The following is a 15,779-nucleotide window of genomic DNA, read 5'->3' as shown; positions in this document are numbered from 1 at the left end:
TATATATATATATATATATATATATACACAGAGAGAGAGAGAGAGAGAGAGACAGAGAAAGAGAGAGAAACTGAGAGAGAGAGAGAGAGAGAGAGAGAGAGAGAGAGAGAGAGAGAGAGAGAGCGCTCTATTGTCTAATGGAAGTCTGCACAAAACTAGAGTACCTGTGATGAGATCCAGCTCTTCCAGGTAAACACTGAGATGTTCCAGTCAAACCAGGCCCCTCCAGCTACTACCATGGGCTTCTAGCACACAATCACATGCTAGGAAATTAGAGCCTCCACACACAATAACAGCAGGTAGTAGTACCTCATGCAAGCCACCGCCTGTCAGCTCCTTTCCAAATGCATGCTAGGAACTACACATTACCTGCCTCAATCCCTGATTTTTGTGTCTGAGACCAGAAGCCCTGGTTTTCATTAGGAGAGAACAGAAAAGGTAGAGGCCACATCTCATGGCCACTGTCACTCAAGGTCTGCCTGTCCCCTGAGAAGAATTTAGGATATGAGGTTTGGCACAGCCTCCTACAAATCGAGAGTTCAAAGGCTGAAGGTGAGGTTGACATTGCCTACAGCCCCATGAAGTTTGAAACAATGGATACCTATTGTCCATGGCTCCATCAGTGAGGATCATCAGCCGGTCTTTCAGGTCATTTCTTTCCCTGGTCATCAGTTGCAGCTCTGTGGTCAGTCTCTCCTCTTCCTTCTTTATCTGCTTCTTGCTCAGGAGCATTGGATGGGATGCTGGCTCTGCAGAGGTTTCTGTGTATAGGTATAAAACAGGTGAAACTGCATAGTCAAAAGGCATAGGAGATTGACAAACCATCCTGAGTCCCAAACAGAAAATTGTGTCTGAAACCCAGTGACAACCAAAATATACTAGGCCAGGTTGACAGGCCAATGTGTGGTTCTCAAATCTCCCATCACTCTAGAGATTTGGCTCTGTAGGCATCCACAGCTTTTCTCGGCCTCCCTATAATTCTTCAGGTGACTACAGAGACCACCTCTTCATGAATATTCACAGAAGAACAGGATGCAGCATGGTCCAGAGACCTGAAGCCTGCTGTGATTTAGAAGCCAGGAGAAAAATGGCAGAGTGGACAAGCAGTCAGATGTTATGAGGAGGCCAGGCCTCATTGCTGGTTACTCATGGCCCATGCTGTGGATTGGAAAGTCAGGCAGGGCTCCATCATGGTCAAGAGACTCACCCAGTCACCCATTGACAGCCCAGATCATTGAAGCTGACACTCAGTAGCCATTCTCTGCTCTGGTTCCATAACTCTGACAGAAGTTTGGTTACCCTGTGATCTAAATGCCATCCTCAACTGCTGATTCAGAACCCTAAGGGGGTCACTGTCAGGGAAAGGAGGTCAGAGGAATTCTCCTGAGCAGACTGCTGAACACCCTGAGGTTTAAAGGTCTCGGCCAGGAGCACATTTGTCTCCATGGGAACAGTGTTAGACAGACAGTGAACCTAAAGGCAACTACTACAGGTGTAGTGTAGTGATGTCTGACGAAAGATGGGGACACATTCGTCCTTCCCTGCCTCCTGCTGGTCTTTTTCTGTCCCAACATAACACCCCAAACCACAGTAAAGTTAAGAGCTAAGTGGTGGTCCCAGCACAACAGTCTTTCCTTTCTCAGTCTCTGGCTCACAAGATGGACAAGCTAATATTCTGGAATCTTTGACTTTTGGGAAGTATGATAATCAGGGATGTCCATCTTATTCTCTGAGGCTCCAGTTCCTCAGCTCCGTTACTGGATAGCCCGCCTCAAGTGCACCTCCTTTGGCAATCTCCCCATTTCCTTCCCATGACTCACTGGGTCTTTTCCAGAAGTGAACTGTAGCTTTCTTCTGCCTCTCTCTGGTCTCTGGACCTTCTCCATTCTGTCTCCCAAATACGTGACGCCTCAGTCTTGAGAACATGACTGATGCTCAACCTCTAGGGACTGAGGAATGTCCTAATGGCAGTTGGTGTTGCTACAACAAGGTGACATCATGGGATTCCAAGAGATCTCCAGGATACAATGGAATGTCCAGAGATGCGACCGCTGATGTCATGGCTAACTGCTTTTGCCACCCTGCTAAGTAGCTTTCCAGTACTGACCAGAAGACCAGCTGACCTTTCTAGGAGCCTCTCTGGGAAGACAGAGGAAACCAATCAGCACCTCGCCTTCTAAAGCTGGTGTTTCCTTGGCTTGACTGAAAGACTCATAACCTTTCCCATGTTGAGAACTAACCTAATATTTCAAAAGATTGCAGAGGTATGACTCATTCTTTCTCAAAGTCCATCAATATGAAGACTTAAATATTCATGAGAAACGACTTTAAGATGAACATAAATGAGGAAAGGTCACCTTCCTCAAGTCAGTGTTAGAAAGCATATTAAGGAAGAACGTACAGGCTGGTTACAGTGTGAGCCTTGAGAGAAGGGTACAGTCATAGAAGCCACATGCTTAACTTCAGGAAATTGCCCCTGGATTACTAAGCACATAGAGAAAGAACCCATCAGGGTGTTGGCAAAAGTGTGATGATCGATTTGCACAGGAATCTAACATAGTGGGTCCCCCAGGAGAAAAAGCCCACAGGCTGAGTTTTGTGCTCTCCACTCTGCTCCAAAGAGGAAAATGCAGGATAGTTGCAGGCCTTGGTGAGTTACAGTGAAATTCTGGATAGCGGGAAAATGAAGTCAACAGATGTAGACATACCTCAGATGCAGAGTGGCTGAATAGCATGTAGCAAGTCCTGGGTTCAATGACCACTGCTGTCTCACTGGCCTTGGTGGCCGCAGATGTAATTTTAGCACCTGTGAAGTAGAAGCAGGATGACGTAAGCTCAAGGTGAACCTGCAAAGCCAGTGTGAGGACAGCTTGGGCGATATGAAACCCTGTCTCAACAAATAAAACACTAATCTACCCTACCTCCAAGGTCTCACCTAACAATCCTTTCTTTCTGTATTGATATTTCAGATGGACTTTATGTAACCCATAGTCTCTATTTCACCACCCAACCATAGCATCCTGAGTGCTGGACTCACAGGAGAGAACTGATCACCTGTGTTGTTCTTTTTTAAAAATGCTCCAAGATCCCCGTGGCAGTAGGCAGCAGAAATGCTGTAGGTCCCAAATGGTGGCTTCGGGCCATGTGCTGGCAGGTAGCAGGCTCTGGGAGCAGCCAGTCCCAGGCAGAAATGGCTGCAGGTCCCAGAGCGGTGGCCTGAGCGGTGGCAGTGGGCCATGTGGCGGCAGACAGCGGGCCTTGGTAGCAGCCAGTCCCAGGCAGGGACAGCTGCTGGTCCCAGAGCAGTGGTGGAGGGCCATGTGGCAGCATACAGTGGGCCCTGGGAGCAGCCAGTCCCAGGCAGAGACAGCTGCTGGTCCCAGAGCAGTGGTGGCTGGCCATGTGGCAGCAGGCAGTGGGCCCCAGGCAGAGATGGCTGCTGGTCCCTGAGCAATGGCTGGTCCCAGGCAGGGAGACACATGGCTGGCGGGCAGAAGACAGAAACATGGATAGACTTGACATGCAGGGTGAGGTTGAATGTTTATTCACGGGGTTATGGAGGGAGGAAGGGTGAAGCGGGGGGGGAGAGAGAGAGAGAGAGAGAGAGAGAGAGAGAGACAGAGAGAGAAGAGGGGAAAGAGAGAAGAGGGGAAAGAGAGAGGGGAAAGAGACAGAGAAGGGGGAAGCAGCCGGAAGCAGTCTTGAGAGTTTGCCGCCCCAGTTTCTTTTGGCTGTGCTGCCTGGTCTCCTGCTTTTTATTATAAGGAAGACCTGGGAATGTTGTGCTTTCCTGTCCCTTTAAGGGACAAGCCACGCCCACTTCCATTACCTCTGACCTGCCCACTGCCATCTTGGGCCCTTCCTTTTCTGCTTCCTTGACTTGCTTACTTTTTATTATAAGGAAGACCTGGGAATGTTATGGTTTTTGTCCCTTTAGGAGACAAGCCACGTCCACTCCCTCCCCCATCCGCTGAAGCAGGCTGATCTTCAGCTTCTGGTGTGAGCTCGCTTTTGTTTCCATCTTCCTCTCGGAGAGGCAGTTTCGCTTCTGCCTCTCTCCCCACTTCTCTGCTTCCCCCCTTCTCTGTCTCTTTCTCCTCTTCTCTCTCTCTCTCTCTCTCTCTCTCTCTCTCTCTTTCCCTCTCTCTCTCTGCCCCCCCTTCACCCTTCCTCCTCCATAACCCCCTGAATAAACATTCAACCTCACCCTGCATGTCTTGTCTATCCATGTTTCTGTCTTCTGCCCTCCCGCCATGTGTCTCCCTTCCTGAAACCAGCCATTGCTCAAGGACCAGAAGCCTACTCTGCCTGGGTCCCACTGCCTGCTGCCACATGGCCCGCCACCACCACCGCTCGGGCCACCGCTCTGGGACCGGCAGCCATTTCTGCCTGGGACTGGCTTCTCCCAGGGCCTGCTGACTGCCACCACATGGCACGCTGCCACCATTTGGGACTTACAGCATTTCTGCTGCCTTCTGCTGCGGGGATCTTGGAGCATTTTTCAAAAAGAACAACACCCTGGAAGTCAGCTCCTTTGCAGTCTTCCTGAGTTTTAGTTAGAGAGGTAAGAGCAAGCCTTTCACTGTACCCTGATAGAAAATTGAGACCTCAATAGACTCATGCTTTCTAAAGTGTTAAACACATGGCATGGCCCAGAGATGTTGTTATATCCTGGCCTGGGGCTGGAGACCCCCGGGTGGTTCCTGGTTGAGTCCTGCCCTACCTGACCCATGGTATAGCTCATACCTGTGGCTGTGTGGCGGCCCAGGTACACAACAAGTCTTCTTGTGTTCATGATGCACTCATTACATCTCATACCCTTCCCCACAACACATCCATTTCTTCTATTGTGAATTTTCTAAGGCATACATCTATTGTTGAAGAACAAGTTTGTGGCAAAAGGACTGCCCAGAAAATTCAATAAAGAAACAAATATGAAAGTTTCAGGGCTCGTTTACATCACTAATGCATCTGATCACCTTAGACAGGCGTTGTCATTGAGGAAGAGCACACCAGGAACAGGCCAATGATGTTGGAAAAATACACTAAAGTCTAAAGGAGAGGCACATTCATCTTCCCATCTGTCTCCCTTGACTCATTTTCCCCATCTGCACTTGTTATACTCCTTCCCCTTAATTGTGTTTGTGATTTGTCCCCTGGCTATTTTTTTTGAAAGACAGGTTATCAGGTAGTCCAGGCTGACTTCCAATTTGCAACTAAGGATAACCTTGAGCTACTGTTCCTCCTCCCTCCACATCTTTAGTGCAGGCATTCTGGGTGTGTACCACTATACCCAACTTACATGGTGCTGGGACCCAAACCCAGAACCTCAGCAAGTATCTGAGTTCCAGACAAGAGAATGAGAAGTCTCACCATGGGTAAAAATGATAGCATTGCAGATGGCAGGCCCAGCATGTCAGGGCCCTGAATGGAAACAAACAGAAGAGCCACAGGGCTGGGACTGATGAACTGTGGGAGTCAGTGGGCAGTCTAGGTGAGCTGAGCCCAGTCTGTGGAGGTCTTCCTAGAGTTTGGAGTCTTCTGAGTGTGATGGGAAGACTGAGGACAATAGTGCACAGCCAAATGAGACCCAGGAGCAGGAACTACATTGTCATGTTTTTTGGTTTAATTTTAAGGCTGCTGAGATGGCTCAGTGAGTAAAGGACTTGTCCCCAAGCGTTAGTGGGATTCCCCAATCCACATGGCAGCAGAAGGAAAAACATTCCTGAGAGTTGTCATGTGGATTATACAGTGTTAATGATCTACACACACACACACACACACACACACACACACACACACACACACACAGAGAGAGAGAGAGAGAGAGAGAGAGAGAGAGAGAGAGAGAGAGAGATGTTTGTGAGTTCCTGAATATATCACACATACTTGATCTCCCTTATGCCCAATGGTGGATTGAAGTGACTCTGTCTCACTGCAGAGGTGAATGGAATGTGGTATTTTGGACAAGACTCCAGACTACCCCTGGTTGGTCTACAATGTCTCCCTTCTTTCCTCAGCTGCTTCAAGCTCTTAGGAATGTGCACTTCAAGACTCCTGATGGAAGTGAAATTATATTTGATGCCAATGGAGATTTGGTGACAAAATTTGACATTTTCCAAGGGCAGAAGACCCCTGAGGGTGTATTTCGCTTGGTTCATGTAGGAATGATAGACCCTCAAGTCTCTTCGGGGAACAAAATGATGGTCTATTTGAAGGAGGAAATCCAAGTGAGTTGCTGAGATGACTCTTGTCCTAGTGTGTTTAAGCCACAGGGAAATTTCAGTTCAGGGGTCTTCATTGCTACTTCTGCACCAAATTGATGAGGCTTTGGATTGGGTCAGTCAGTTATAAATGGCTATGCTGTTTATCTCACTAGAGATATTTCTCTGAATGATATTAATTCACGAGCAAAAAGGAAAATGTAAAAGATGGGGTTAGGAGATTGCCAGTGGTCAAAGTGTTTTGTATACAAGTACAGGAACCAAAATTTGGATCTCCAGAACACTTGTACATGCGTAGTGGACAATGGTTCTCACCTGTAATTTCATCCCTGGAGGATGGAAACAAGGAGATGTCCACAGAAACCTGATGAGTAAGATTAGCCATATCAGTGAACTCTGGGTTTTCCTTTGAGCCTCTGCCTCAATGAACATAGTGGAAAAGCAATTGAGGATGATTCCCAGCATTAACCTTGGGCCTCCACATGTGCTTGTTTATACATGAACATGAGTCCACATAGGTGTACAAATACATGCATACATATTTACACCACCCACACTTGTGGAAATGTGGGGGGGAGTTGGACATACAAGATGTACAAAATACAATGAGAATCTGTAGCTGGTACTACCTTGGAAATATATTCTTTGTGCTTGGGATCTGTTATGAGAAGATGAAGATAGTGATACACTCAGTTAAATATCTTCCCATAGATCATATGGAAAGTGGACTCAATAGACATTCAGTTTACTTACTGTGTTAGTTTATTTCAACCACAATGACAAATCCCATGGTTTGAGGGATTCAGGGTCAGATGTATCAATTGCTCTGGATGTGTATGCTTGACGCAGTATGTCATGTAGGACAACAGACATGTGTGGTGGGAGAGGTTGCTGATGAGTGCATGTGGCTCAGGAAGTGAGGTGGTAGGGATCTTGATAGATTAGATAGGTAAACAAGTTATATCTGACCAGTGCATAGCCTCTATGTCCCACTACCCCAAACCTAGTCCCATGTTCTATTTCTAATATGTATACTAATTTATCAGATTGCGAATCCATTGAGGAATTAATCCATTGATCTTGTCAGAAGCATTCTCTTACTTAGGGTTTCTATTAGTGTCAAGAGACACCACAGCCAGACACCTCTTATAAAGGAAAAGGATTTAATGGAGAAGCTTACATTTTCAGAGGTTTATTTGATCCATAATCATCCTTATGGATCATGGAGGCATATAGGCAGAAAAATGCTGGAGAAGGAGCCGAGAGTCTTACATCTTGACCCGTAGGCAAGAGGAAGTGAACTGTGTCACTTGGTATGAATTGAGCATATATGATACCCCAAGGCTCACTCCCACAATGATATACTTCCACCAACAAGGCCACACCTTCTCCAACAAAGCCATGTCTTTTAATAGTGCCTCTTCCTATGAGTTTATGTGGACCATTTACATTCTAACCACCACATTCCATATCCTGACTCCTCAGCTTGTGACAATATTATAATAAAAACTTCATTTAGCACATTGTCCAAAGTTCTCACTGTTTATCCCAGTTGAAGCATGTTTAAAAGACCAAAATTCAGTCTCTTCTGAGATTCATGCAATTTCTTAACTGTAATCTCATATAAAATCAAAGTAAGAAATCAGGTTACATATTTCTCATATATAATGACACAAGATGAAACTTCTTGAGGCCGGCCCATAGTTAATCTAATCAGACTCAGTCCCTTGTTCTTCTATGCTTTTATTAGTATGGCAATAGTAGCATTAAGCATAACTTAAAATTTTCTACTGCTTTTCTAATCTACTGTCCCATGGTCCATGTTTATTGAAACAGAAGCATTATCAGGCCTATCAATTCAATACCCAAGTTGCAGAACCCAACTTCAGTCTTAGTTAAGGTTTCTGTTGCTGTGAAGAGATACCATGACCCCAACATCTCCTATAAAGGAAAAACATTTCATTGTGGTGGCTTCCATTTTCAAAAGTTTAATTCATTATCATCTTGGTGCAACATGGTGGCATGCAGGCAGACATGGTCCTGGAGAAGGAACTGAAAGTCCAAAATCTTGGCCCGTAGGCTACCAGAGGTGAACTGGGTCACTGGGTGTGGCTTGAGCACATATGATACCCCAAATCCACCCCCACAATGACACACTTCTTTTAATAAAGTCAAATCTCCCATAGTGTCTCTTTGTATAAGCTTATTTTGGCCAATTACATTGAAACTACTGTACTATCAAGATTCAATCATTCTTTCTATACCCACTGTCTGTTAACCAGTGGTCCAATATAAGAGACTTTGGGAAACATTTGAGATTCAGACCCTGATATTTATTAACAAAATTTGAAACAGTGTTGTGTTATTTATGTCTATGTGTGGAGTCCGGTACATAGAAATGGCTCAGCTCCCTGTCCTGTGCCAAGGAAGAAAAAGTCCCCTCCTCTACAACTTTATCAACTTCATTCTGGTGGCCTCTCCAGTCAATGGTGTTCTTAAGGTTTTCCACATGAGAATGAGATTCCCATTCTTGGATTTCTCAAGCATGAAAGAAAGACACATACTATGTGTTTCCAGGACTCCTTTGAAGAATTTTTCAATGGCCGTGATCTGGGGAGGGTTTTCTGCTTTCTTCTGTTGTGGCAGAAATGTCAGCACCCACACTTCCTTCTTCATAATCCTTGCCTGGAGGTAGAGCTATGCTAAGATAAACTGGGTCATCCTTGGCAGTTCGGAGGTAAATGAGAGGGCCACTGAGTATGCTGTGAATGTGTGTGTGTGTGTGTGTGTGTGTGTGTGTGTGCGTTCTCTCTCTCTCTCTCTCTCTCTCTCTCTCTCTCTCTCTCTCTCTCTGTGTGTGTGTGTGTGTGTGTGTGTGTATTTGGGGAGTCAGTAACTGCATTTCTGCTCTTACTGAAGTTGGATGAAGCTTTGTTATTAGAATTTAATTGTTAAACACAAGGTCAGCCAAACTGTAAATCTCAACAGCATCACAGAGGTAGATTAAGAAAAAGAAAAGATATAACCAGGTCTTTTGAGTTAGAAATGGAGTCCATGAAGAAGCCACAGGGCTGGCTGGAGTTTCAGAAAATGCAGAAATCTGAAGACGTCAAGAAAATCATACCCAGGCTATATGGACTTTTGTAATGACTGCCAATACCCACAATTATTGTTTATATTTTATTTTGCATGTATGCAACTTTCCCTGCACCTATATTTGTGTACTGGTGTCTGTGCAGGCCAGAGGAGGGCAGTGGATCCTTTGGAACTGGAGTTACAGTGTGAGCTGCTATACTGGTGCTGGGAATTGAACCCTGATCTTCTGGAAGAGCAGTCTGTAGTTTTAACCTAGGCGCCTTCTCTCCTGCCCCCATATCTTCAATTGTTGATGCAGGAGCCCCAGAGAGACTGGAAGATAACACATTAAACTTTTTAGCTATGTATTTAATCCCTTAGCCAAGTAAATCAAATGTAGTTCTGTTTATTACACTCAAAGGTACCTTTCCAGTCTGCCATCTGCTCTGATAGACATGTTTCTGAAAGGCTTCTCATCTAGTGGGCTGAGAGGGAACTCTCCTGTTCTGGTTCTTAGGGTGAGGTCAAGCATCTGTATCCCTAAAGAGTCACTGGTGACGTTATGCTCACTGTTACTAGGTGCCCACCTCTGTCTGCAGTGAAAGCTGCCTTCCAGGGTTCAGCCAAGTGCCCAGGCTGGGAGCGCCCCAATGCTGTTTTGATTGCAGTCCCTGCCCCGAGGGACAGTTTGCAGACAAAAAAGGTAAGGACATGTGGATCTGGAATCTGAGGGACCAAAGGGAATTTTGAGCCTCCTGTATTTCTCCATCGTCTTAGTTACCATCCACTGCTCTGAAGAGATACCATAACCAAGGCAACTTCTAAACAAAAAGGCTTTAACTGGGGGCTTACTTAGTTCATGACCATCATGGCAGGAAGCATTGTGCCAGGCAGTAGCTGAGGGTTTCCATTCTGATCTACAGGCAGCAGGCAGGCAGTGAGGTGGAGAGTGGGCCAGGTGTGTGAGTCTGAACAATCAAAGACTACCCACAGTGACACCCCTCATTCCACAATGCTCCACATCCCTATCCATCTCCAACATCTACCAGGTAGGAAAAAATCATTTAAATATATGTGACTTTTGGGGCTATTCTAAGTCAAACCCCCACACCCATTCTCCAAAACACTGCACTGTCCTTGCTGTCCCATGGAACACCAGCCAGAGCTCTGCTAAGAGATATTGTTAGGTAAATGCTTTATCCTAAAAGACAAGCAGGCTACCCATAATTAGAATGCATAATGAATTCTCCTCTATCAAACACTGCACATCCTTGACCCCTGATCAAGAAACAGGCATAAACTGCTTCCACAAGCTTCTAGTGGTCGTGTAGTCAGAACGCTAGCTTTTGCTAACACTGATGATTTCACTTGATTTTCAAACCTCCTATAATTGGAGTAGCATGGTGGATGTCCTTTTGTGACTTTCTTCTTGCTTTGTATTAGTGGGATTAATCCCAGAAGTTTAGTGGCAATGGACCACTACATTCCCTACTATTTCAGCTACAGAAGTTATTCCTTTACAATTCTGAAAGTTGGAAAGCAAAGCCAAGTTTTCACCAGAGTTGGTGTTGTGTGAGGCCTTGGAAGAGAATATCCTCAATGGGTGCTCTCATTTCATTGTTGTTATGTGTGTTTGTGTGAGTGTGTATGTGTTTATGTGTGAGCGTGTGTGTGTGTCTTCTTTTGGCTTGTTGTTTGGTTTTGAGCCACTGTCTCTGCAGCCCTGGCTGACTTGGAAGTCACTACATTTATCAGTCTTCCCCCAAACTATTAAAAGTCCACCTGCCCCTTCCCCTAAAATTAAATCATGAGATTAAAGTCATGTGCAACCACCACCAGCTCCAGCTCCACCTTCTTAGTAGAATAACTGCACTGTTGGAGTAGTGTCTACCTAATTTAACCTGGAGACCTCATTTAACCATTATTACTCATCTCCAGTTTACCCATGAGAAATATATCTCATTTTGAGGTGCTTAGGTGCAGGATTTCAACAAATGAGTTTTGGGGACACAGCGCAGTGTAAAACATTTGTTAATTTGACCAATTACTGGTACTGTTTCAATGCAATGAACTGTTAAGAACTCACACAAGAGACCTTTAATCTCAGCACCCATGGGACAGAGACAGGAGGGTCTTTGTGCATTGTGGCCTGAGAGTGTAGTCAACTCAGTGATCTCTAGGCTGAGTAAGACACCCTGTCTTAAAAATTAAGGTGAAAAGGGGCCTATAGAGGTAGCTCAGCAGTTAGAAACACCACATGGTGGTCACAACCAAGTATAACTCCAGTTATGGGGAAAATGCCGCTTCCTTCTGACTTCTGCACATTCCAGACATGCACATGATTTTGATAAATATGTAGACAAAACTCTCAACAAGTAAAATAAAAGAGGTCATTATAAAAGAAGAAGCTGTGGAGACTGTTTACATGGCCCATCTGTTAAAGTATTCAATGTCATCCCTGACAGCATAATTTCAGTTTCTGGAATCTAAATTGTAGAAAGAGAATAACAAATTCATGAAAGTTTTGTTTACCACTATGTGCAAACCAGGGCATGCCTGAGCCCATAAACATACATATGCACACAAAATATACAAATTAGTTTAGTTAGCAAAATAAGGGGGAAGATTGAGGAATTATATCACATGTTAAATGTCTGGTCTTGACAAGCATGTGCATCCACTTATAAACATGGGTGCACAAACAAACCTGCACACACAAGCATAGGTTAGGTATAGTGGTGCAGGTGTATAATCACAGCACTTAAGAGGTTGAGGAAAGAGGCTTTGGAGTTCATATCCATCCTCTGTCACTCAGCCTGAGTTCCATGAGACACTGAGGACAGAAACAAAAACCCTCACATAAAACAGACACAGAACGTGCAGCATTTTCCTTTGTGCCTCTGCCTCTAATATCACCCATCCCAGCCCTGGTCACCAAGAATAATTCATAAATCCATGACTTGATGGAAAGGCTGTAAGGGCAGGGAGTGCTTGGGGTGCATCCTATTGAGCTGGTGCAGTTGGCACAGTGTTGCAGAAATGGTGTCTGTGTCTCCCGTAGACATGAAGAGATGTCTCCTGTGCCCCAAGGAACAGTACTCGAGCCACACCAGAGACCGCTGCCTGCCCAGGACAGAGATCTTCCTGGCCTTTGAGGAACCTCTGGGATTCATGCTGGCTTTGGTGGCACTCTTCCTGGCTGGTCTGGCTGTCCTGGTTCTGGGAGTGTTCCTGAAGCATAGGGACACCCCCGTGGTCAGGGCCAACAACAGAACCCTCAGCTACTTCCTGCTGATCTCCCTTTCCCTCTGTGCCCTGTGTGCCTTGCTGTTCCTGGGCCGCCCCAGTGTCCTCACGTGTCTCCTGCGTCAGACGACCTTTGCTGTGGTGTTCACGGTGGCCGTCTCCTCTGTTCTGGCCAAGACTCTCACAGTGGTCCTGGCCTTCAGGGTCACCAGGCCAGGGGCCAGGATCCAGGTGTGCCTGAGCCCCGGGGCTTCCACCTCAGTGGTCCTCATTGCTTCCTTCATGCAGGTTGTTCTTTGTGGGGTCTGGCTGGCCACCTCCCCACCATTCCCAGACAGGGATATGGTCTCGGAGCCCCAGCACATTGTCATCCAGTGCCAGGAGGGCTCTGGCACCATCTTCTTCTGTGTGCTGGGCTACTTGGGGTTCTTGGCAGGGGGTACCTTCTCTGTGGCTTTTCTGGCCAGGGGCCTGCCAGATGTCTTCAACGAGACTAAGTTCCTGGCCTTCAGCATGCTGCTCTTTTGCAGTGTCTGGATAGCGTTCCTGCCCCTGTACCACAGTGCCCGGGGCAAGTCCACTGTGGCTGTAGAGATCTTCTCCATCCTGGCCTCCACTGCTGGCCTTCTGGGTGGCATCTTCATCCCCAAGTGCTACATCATCCTGTTGAGACCAGAGAGGAACACGCCTACCTGGCTAAGGCAAGGCCACCAGTCACAGCAAAATAGGCAGAGTAAGATGCTCCAGAGAATGTGCCTCCCCAGGTCTGCACCACAAGGATTCACGACCTAGTCCTTGAGGGGGGCCCACTAGGACCAACTGTGATTTTAGCTCACTGTTTCTGTGTGGATCCAAAGGTATTTAAAGGAACGATCAAGGTAAGAGTGAGACATTAGGAACAAAACACTCATAACTATTGAGTTGATAGTAGACACATAGATGTGATTGTAGTAAGAAGGGAGTCACTTGTTAGTTCCCAGCCCTTAAATAATCACACAGAAATTGTATTAATTAAATCACTGCTTGGTTTATTAGCTCTAACTTCTTATTGGCTAACTCTTACATCTTAATTTAACCCATTTCTATTAATCTTTGCATCCCAATGAGGTCGTGGCTTATCAGCAAAGTTTCAGAGCACCTGTCTCCAGTGGCAGCGGCTTCATGGATTCCTGTGACTCTGCCCTTCTTTCTTGCAGCATTAAGTTCTGTCTTCCCTGCCTACCTAACTTCTGCCCTATCAACAGGCCAAGGCACTTCCTTCCTTCCTTCCTTCCTTCCTTCCTTCCTTCCTTCCTCCCTCCCTCCCTCCCTCCTTTCTTCCTGTTTTTTTGTTTGTCAAGATGGGGTTTCTTTGTAGCTTTGGAGCCTGTCCTGGAACTAGCTCTTGTAGACCAGGCTGGCCTTGAACTCAAGGCTGCCTCTGCCTCCCGAGTGCTGGGATTAAAGGCATGTGCCACCACCTCCCAGCAATTTCTTTATTTATTAACTAAGAAACTCATCACATAGACAGAAGGATCTCCCACACCATTTCCCCTTTTCTGTTTAAATAAAAAGGAGGGCTTTAACAGTAAAATTCTAGCAAGAATTACAGTTACAATATTTATATCTACGTTATCTTTTATTATAACTAAGGAAAACTATAACTATAACTATCTATTTTCCAACTTCATCAAAAACTCCAGAAGGATGTATTATTACCCAAGTAAACATGAAGGGAGGTACATTTTAAGCCATGTCCAAAACTCTAGAATTGACAGAGACATTTTACTGCCTGGACAGTCTCCCAAAATTCTTCTGTACCGCTGGGACATCCATCTTCAGTCTACAGGCTCATAGTATCCAGCAGACTTTTCCATGAAGCAGGAAATTTCAAAGACAGGTATGCCTATCTTGGCAGTTTGCCTGTCACTTTCTTTTGCATCCTCTTAATGTCTCGCAGACTCTTTCATGAAGCAGGAACCCCGAAGGATTAGTCTTACCTTTAGGCAAGTTCAGTAATTTCTCTGTGGATCCTGCATATCCAGTTCATCTAACAGACTCCATAAGGAGCCTCTTCAATGCCCATCTTCCTCTTGAAGTACATTGGTGCTGCCATGGACAGATGTGTCTCACTGACATGCAAAGTTCCAAATTTTTAAAACATTTTTTTTTTAATTTTTTTATTGATAAAAGGAGGATAAAGAAAAGAAAAAAAAAACAAATTTCCACCTCCTCCCACCAGCCTCCCATTTCCCTCCCCCTCCTCCCACTCTTCTCCCCCTCCTCCCACTCTTCTCCCCCTCCTCCCACCCCTCTCCCCTTCCCCCCACTCCTCTCCCCCTCCCTTTTCAGTCCAAAGAGCTGTCAGGGTTCCCTGCCCTGTGGTACGTCCTAGGTCCTCCCCCCTCCATCCATATCTAGGAAGGTGAACAAAATGCCGTATTCTGAAGGTCTCTGAAAGATTTGAAGAATACCTAACTAACTGAAATATATCTCTATACATCTAGAAATCTGACTAACATGATTACAAGCTTGCCTATTATAGATGATTATCTATTAGCCTATATTTCTTAATTATACATTACATTTTAAATGAACTACATTAAATAACTACCTTAATCAAGGGCAGAAATATACATGTACCATATAACAAAATTTACCTTAAATTTGTATCAATAAACCAAGATCTATACAATGCAAATTATTCATATTTATATCATATCCCCCTTTAAATGTAAACAAACATTTATAGACAATATTTGGAAATATAGGTGTAGTTATTTTTCTCCAAACTGCTTCCTGCTGTTTATTGGGCGAAGTAATTTTTTGAGGGGTTTCACGCAACCTTTCAGGGGGCGTAGTCTATCATACCACATTGGTCTGGAAGCAATCCACAGGTTCTCATCTTCTGCGAAAACAGAAGAAAAACCTCTTTTCAAAACGAACATATTCTTAAACTCAAATTTTGGAATCAAGATACTTTTATGTTGGTTTAACTTAGCAGTCCATACAATGAAATGTCTCAATTGTCATCTTTTTTTAAAAAATTTTTTATTTGAAACAGGTTCTTCCCACATCAACAAGGCTGGTTTATAACTTGTAACAATCTTCTTCTTCAGGCTGCTGAGTGCTGGGATTTTATGTGTGCTCCCATACATAAAATGTTCATATTATAACTGAATGAATTGTATACTATGTAAATTATGTCTCAATAAAGTTTGTATTAAAAATAATATTCATTAATTACAAAATGCG

The 15,779-nt window shown here is 45.0% G+C and overlaps 1 protein-coding gene across 1 annotated transcript; it reads left to right on the top strand.

The window, feature by feature from the left end:
• Window positions 1–5,999: 5,999 nt before the first annotated feature.
• Window positions 6,000–13,337, top strand: LOC142856998 (vomeronasal type-2 receptor 26-like). The gene is made up of 3 exons (XM_075984646.1): window positions 6,000–6,230; window positions 9,879–10,002; window positions 12,361–13,337. Exons 1-3 carry the CDS (start codon window positions 6,000–6,002, stop codon window positions 13,335–13,337), a joined length of 1,332 nt encoding a protein of 443 aa, XP_075840761.1.
• The last annotated feature ends 2,442 nt before the right edge of the window (window positions 13,338–15,779 follow it).

The sequence above is a fragment of the Microtus pennsylvanicus genome, chromosome 1, assembly GCF_037038515.1.
Source record: "Microtus pennsylvanicus isolate mMicPen1 chromosome 1, mMicPen1.hap1, whole genome shotgun sequence".
Classification (NCBI taxonomy): Eukaryota; Metazoa; Chordata; class Mammalia; order Rodentia; family Cricetidae; genus Microtus; species Microtus pennsylvanicus.
Note: the sequence above shows the minus strand (reverse complement) of the source record. Positions and strands in the feature narration are given on the sequence as shown.